The sequence below is a fragment of the Talpa occidentalis genome, unplaced genomic scaffold, assembly GCF_014898055.3.
Source record: "Talpa occidentalis isolate TD23 unplaced genomic scaffold, MPIMG_talOcc4v2.1 talOcc4.12, whole genome shotgun sequence".
Lineage (NCBI taxonomy): Eukaryota > Metazoa > Chordata > Mammalia > Eulipotyphla > Talpidae > Talpa > Talpa occidentalis.
Window position 1 is genome coordinate 9,030,195 of NW_023601212.1, and position 6,000 is coordinate 9,036,194.

Below are 6,000 nucleotides of genomic sequence, written 5' to 3' on the forward strand. Positions count from 1 at the left end.
AGCTGATGGACCCTGGCTGTGCCCTGGGGTTGGCTGCTCCCGCTCAGGGCCTTTCACCATAACTCCGGCCTGTCTCAGCGCAAGGAGGGGACCTGGGCATGGCTGTGCCTCCCTGGGCCTCCTCTTTTCTCTCTTAAAATGGGCATCCAGGGGGAGGGCTAGGAGGGATTATGGTCAAAATAAGGGGGGTGGGAACTGTAAAAATAAGGGGGGTCAAAATAAGGGGGGTGGGAACTATAATCAAGATGAAAATGCATGCATTGTGCAAAAATGAAAAATGATGTAAAAAATATATAAAAGAAACAAAGAAAAAGAAAAGAAAAATAGAAAAAAAAGTGGGCATCACAACCATTCTCTCTTCCTGGGGGTGGGAGCCAAGGGATGTAATTCAGGCCCTGGGCCAGTGCTTCACGGGAGAACCCCTGGAGGGTGGTGGTTATCTGGCTCATGTGTGGGCTTTCCTTTAGTTTCAGAAATTCCTGAGCAAAGTGGAGGAAACGTTCCAGTGCATCTGTTGCCAGGAACTGGTGTTCCGCCCAATCACGACCGTTTGTCAGCATAACGTGTGCAAGGTGAGAAGGGTGGAAAGTGGGGCTTTCTGTTCTGGAAGTGGCCGAGGGATCCCCGGGTGGGGGCAGGGGGTGGAGATGACCCGAAGCCCTGCCACTGCTGACGCAGGCTTGTCTGCATTGCTGCTTCTCTCCGGGGCTCCAGGCCCTTCTCGGGGCTTTGCTGTCTGTTTTCTGGCGGCCTGCTGGTCTTTATCATGGACGCCCATCGCCCCACTCCCCTGTGCCTGTCCTCCAGGCTTCCTCAGTGCTCTGGGATAAAACACAAACTTTCTGCCTGGGCCTCCCCAGCCCTCTGCTGTCCCTTCAATGAACTCTTGCCTGTCTCCATTAGGATCCATTGGCTGGTTCTCACCTCCCCTCTGGAACATCCCCCCAGCCTTCTACTTGCCTGGGGCTCCAGGTGGGAGAGAATGGGGAACAGTTCTATCCTCTGTGATCTGGACATAAAAAGTGACTAAGTGTGCTGTGGGCCAGGATGGGGAAGTTTAGGTATCTGTGCCCAAGAGGAGCAGGAGGGATGCAGAATGTCATATGCAGAAGCCTGGCCAGGCAGGAGGTTGGAACAGCTGGGGCTGGTAGGGAGCAAGGGGCTGGGGAGCTGGACCATGCAGTGGAGGTTGCAGCCTCTGGCCCTTGGTTAGTCTTAAGAGGAAAACCACCGGATTAAACGAGGTTGAGAGTGGCTGAGATGGCACTTGACTGGTTTCTTATCCTGGCACTGGCTGACATCCGGACCAGATCATTCTTGTTTTTGCTGGAGGCATCCTGAGCATGTTGGGGGTGCTGAGCAGCATCTCTGACTCCCTCTACCTGGTGCCAGGAGCATCCCCAATGTTCCTGGCTTTCTCCTGCAGGTGTCCAGTTGAGCAATGCTGATGTTTATCCGTGGTTTCTTTGCAGTGTCCTCTGGCCAGAGTTGGTCAGTAGGGACTGAAGGGCAGTGCAGGCAGGCGGTTTTGTAAGGGTCTCTTCCCACCTCCCAGTCACCTTTGGTCTGAGCTGCTGGAAGTTTTGCTTTCAGTCTTGACAATCTGCCTTGCAGGGGAGGGACTGAGACCACTGTGAGGAATAGGGCCTCCAGGCCCTTTGCCGTTCTACCTTCAGGTCCAGCTAATCCGCTCTGTAGCCTGAGTTCCCCTAGGTGAATGCCTTTGTGTAGCCTGAGGATAGGCTCAGAGGCTTGTTGCAAAAGGGTGAGAGTTCTGAGGATCAGCAGGCAGTTTCACTCCTGCCTCTGTCCCCACTGGCTCTGGAATTGGAAACCACCTGCCCACTCTGCTTCAGTTGCCCCTGGTGAAAGGGGTGCGTTTACCCCTTGAGTGGCTTCTGGCTCCGTGAGGCCCATGCTGAAGTGCTCCAGGCCTGCGTGCGGGCAGGAGGCGCAGAGGAGCTTGCAGAAGGTCATGTCTGGCTGGCTCTGTGAGGATGGAGCAGATTGCTGGGATTCCAGGGCACGGAACGTCCTGGAGTCAGGCTGGCCCACTGTGCAAGCGCCATGCCACTAGGCAGGAGGAGGGACACTACTGGCATTTATGTGTCTGTCCCATCTGTCCATGTTACCGTCACTACTTCTCTCAGGAGCTCAGTATCTGAGGAGTTATGGGAAAGCAGCTCTACCTAGATGTCCCTGCACCTGATATTTTTGCTCTATTACGTTATAAATGTGCTATCATAATCGTTAAAGGTGCACGTCAGCGTGGCATTAAATACATTCACATTGTCGTTCAGCCATCCCTACCCTCCGTCTCCAGAACTTCCTCATCTTCCTACACTGTATCTCTGTCTTCATTAAACACTAACTCCCCTCCCCAGCTCCTGGCACTTACCTTCTACTTCCTGTCTCTCTGGATGTGACTCTAGGAAGTGCTTGTGAGTGGGATCACATCATCCTTGACAATATCTTCAAAGTTCATCCACCTAGCATGTGTCAGAATTTCCTTTTTTTTTTTTTTTTTTTTTTTTAAGATTTATTTATTTATTTATACATACAAGCACTAGGTACAGTCAGAAGTGCGGGAGGGTGAGAGGATTCACCAGAGACAGAGCAGGGAACAGAACAGGCAGACCTACGAAATACACTGCTGAGGGGAGCAGCGGGCGGCAGGTGAGGTCTGCCGCGCCGCGTGGGACCCTCGCCCCGCGGCCGGGCATTGAACTGGGGCTGCAAGGCTGCGGACAGCTTCACAGCCCAGCACTCAACCTCTGTGCCACTGGGGGAGGCCCCAGAATTTCCTCTTTAAGGCTGAATTGTATTCTGTTGTATGGCTGGACCACGTTCTGCGTATCCCCTCATCCATCCATGGACGCTGGGCTTGTTTCTATCTTTTGACCATTGTGAATCATTCTGCCATCCACAACCTGAGTTTGAATGAATACCTGAGTCTTAGTCATGTTGAGCAGAAAGAACTACCTTTTGTCCTGTTATCAAGGCTAGAGTCTGTACTGAAAAGAGAATTCAGGAGTTTTTTAAAAATAGGAAGCAAAAGCAGCAACCTGCACGGGGCAGTGGTCTTCAGGTGTCATGTGCAGGCAGCTACCTGCCTACCTGTGTGCGTTGACTCTGGCCAGCTGTATGGTGTCTTCCTGATTGGGAAGTTGACTCTTCTGGACCCATCAGCCACACAACCCTGTTTCTACCTGACTTTGCCCACTAGGCAGCAGTTGGCTGAGGATTGAGTTTGAACCTAGAAACCTGGCTCTCCCACCAACATTTCTTCCTCTTCCCCCCTTCTCATCATGCATGTTTATTGAGCACCTGCTAAGTATCGGGTCCTTAGTGCTTATGCTGGGAGTGTCAGAAACCACAGGGAACGTCTGGTCTATTTCACACAGGCATGCTGCGTTCACACTTAGCTTACTGACAGGACACATCGTAGGCGACTTGGTCATTGTTCAAATGTCATTGAGTGTAGTTACGCAAACCGAGATGGTACACCCTATTATACACCCTATTATGCACCTAGGCTAGATGGTACAGCCAGTAGAGACGACTGTCATCAGTGTGGTCCATCATTGACCAAGACATCATTAAGTGACACATGACTGTAGTAAACAAGATGATTCCAGAAGGTGGAGATGCTGTGTTGGAGACCACCAGGGTGAGAGGATAGGACTGATGGTAGTGGGGCTGCCTCTGGTGCCACAGGTCACTAGGGAAGGCCCTCTGAGGGGGTGAGTGGGGTCCAGGCCTAAGCCAGGGGGCACACTGTCATGTGGTGTGACCTGCAAGTGTGAAGGCCTGGCAGCCAGGATAAGCTTGAAGTCTGAGGGCCCCTGGGGAGGCCAGATAAGTGGTAGAAAGTGCGACTGGGGCCGGCCTCTGGATGCTGTGGGCAGTCAGTGATTGCTCCAGATTCCTCCCCGGGACAGGGGTGGCAAGACTGTGCATCTCCCTGCCCTCTCTCGTAGGATTGCTTGGACAGATCCTTCAGGGCACAGGTGTTCAGCTGCCCGGCTTGCCGCTACGACCTGGGCCGAAGCTACTCCATGCAGGTGAACCAGCCACTGCAGACCGTCCTCAATCAGCTCTTCCCTGGCTACGGCAACGGACGGTGATCCTCAAGCACTTGTCACCGGGCGTTTTTTTGGAAACCCCTTTTAAAAGGGATCTTTATCCCTTTCTTTTGTTTTTAGCAGGCTTAACTTAAACATGTAGCTTTTCCCTCTACTTCCTCAAAAGCCTTGTCTTCCTGGTTTTGTTTCTTTTTTCTTTTTTGTAACTATAAAATTTCAGGAATTTGTATTATGGTTAAGAGAAAGAAAGTTGGACTTCTCAAGTGTTTTATTTGGGATTTTAAAAAACATAAAGCCTACATTTTATCAGCAAAAAAATTTTTTTTCTGGAGATGGAATTAGAAATGACTTGGCGTGAAGGCCGCTTACGTTCTCAATGTCAAGTTCTTCAGAAGTTCCTGCCGTTGACTAGCAAGAAAGGGACCTGCTGCTCAGATCAATCTTTTCAAGATTTGTGGTTTTGGCCCTCAAAGGTGAAAGCAGGCACATCTCCCTGACTACCTTTTTGCATCTCTTCATCACCTTTTAACATCAGACAGATGTGCCCTGTGGTGGTCCTGGGTGGCCTGGCCGTCATCCATCCAGAAGTTGTTGAAAGTAAAGAGGAAAAATCCTGCCTGGCCCAGTCTGAACTCTTGCCATGAAGCCATCCCCACTGGTCTGCTTTTGTGTTTAAGATCCGCACGCCCAGTCCTCTGTCTGTGTGAACAGAGAGTCGAGGGCACCCGTAACTACCTCTGCTGGACTCCTCCACGTGGGGGCTGGGCGTGCCCCGCCCGGAACACGCCGGAAGCAGACGCATGAAGCCATGTTCAAGTGCCTTGGGTTCTTTCTTTCTTTCTAAACATGGGGGCTTTTTTTTTTTTTTTAAGCACTGAATTGTCAAAAATGCCAACCAGATTATAAAGCTGGTCAACCCATTCTTTCCAATACTGGGTGAGTATTTGGGGATGGTTTGAGTTTTGTGATACTTTAATAATTGAAATTTCAACCCACCAATTGAGAATTTACAAGAGGGGATTTTTTTTCTTTTTAATGAACACTTTCTAAATGAAATTTTTTTTTGTAGTTACTGTATATGTACCAAGAAAGCTATATAACTTAGGGTTTGGTTGTTTTTGTTTTTTGGGATGGATTTGTTAATTTTTCTAACTTTACCAAAGTTTGCAGCTTATACCTCAATAGAACAGGGATATTTTAAATCACATAACTGCAGACAAACTGGAGCAACATGTTTTAAACGTTTTGGGTTTTTTTTTCTTATTAGATTGTTAATGTATTAGGAAAAACAACAAAATCCTGTGTAGGCTTTTTCTAATAATTTCAATATTCTTTGTCCAGATTTTAGATTCTTAAAATAAATGTTTTTTACAGATGTATTTGGTTGTGTCTTCCCTATTTGCAAATCGCCTTGTAGTCCGCTGGTCTCTTTTGTACCTACAGTTGACTTGAACAACTTGGGGCGTAAGGAACTGTGACACCCCTACACACACAATCTGAATATAACTTTGATTCCCCTGCCTCAAAACTTAACAACAGTTGTCATTTGGGGTGTTCCAGGGCTCCTGTGGCTGCCAAAATCTGAGGGTGCTCAAGTCTTTTACAGGCACCTCTTGGTATCTGCCGGCTCACAAACTTTGGGTTCAAACAACCAATATCCAAGATCGGCTGAATGGGGAACCTGGGATGGAAAAATTTCTCATTTACGTGGACCCCTGCAGTTCAAACTCATGTGGTTCACGAGTCAACTATATTTCATTTTCTCTTGGCAAAAACCCCAGGAGACAATTAACAGGCATCGTCAGTCCCACTTTGTGGATGAGAAGCCTGAGACCCAGGAGATCAGTGACTCCTAACTTTATATATACAGCAAACGACCGCTGTGGAGCCAAACCCCACCTTCCATCTAAGAATT

General features: G+C 49.0%; 1 protein-coding gene across 4 annotated transcripts in view; it reads left to right on the forward strand.

Moving 5' to 3' along the window:
• Positions 1-5,451, forward strand: part of UHRF1 (ubiquitin like with PHD and ring finger domains 1) — a 40,566-nt gene extending 35,115 nt beyond the window's left edge. For all 4 annotated transcript variants that reach the window (XM_037505136.2, XM_037505137.2, XM_037505138.2 and 1 more), the window contains 2 exons: positions 468-572; positions 3,981-5,451. In XM_037505136.2, the coding sequence (XP_037361033.1) occupies positions 468-572; positions 3,981-4,127 (252 nt within the window). In that variant the 3' untranslated portion in view covers positions 4,128-5,451. The remainder of the gene's footprint in view (positions 1-467; positions 573-3,980) is intronic.
• Positions 5,452-6,000: the final 549 nt, after the last annotated feature.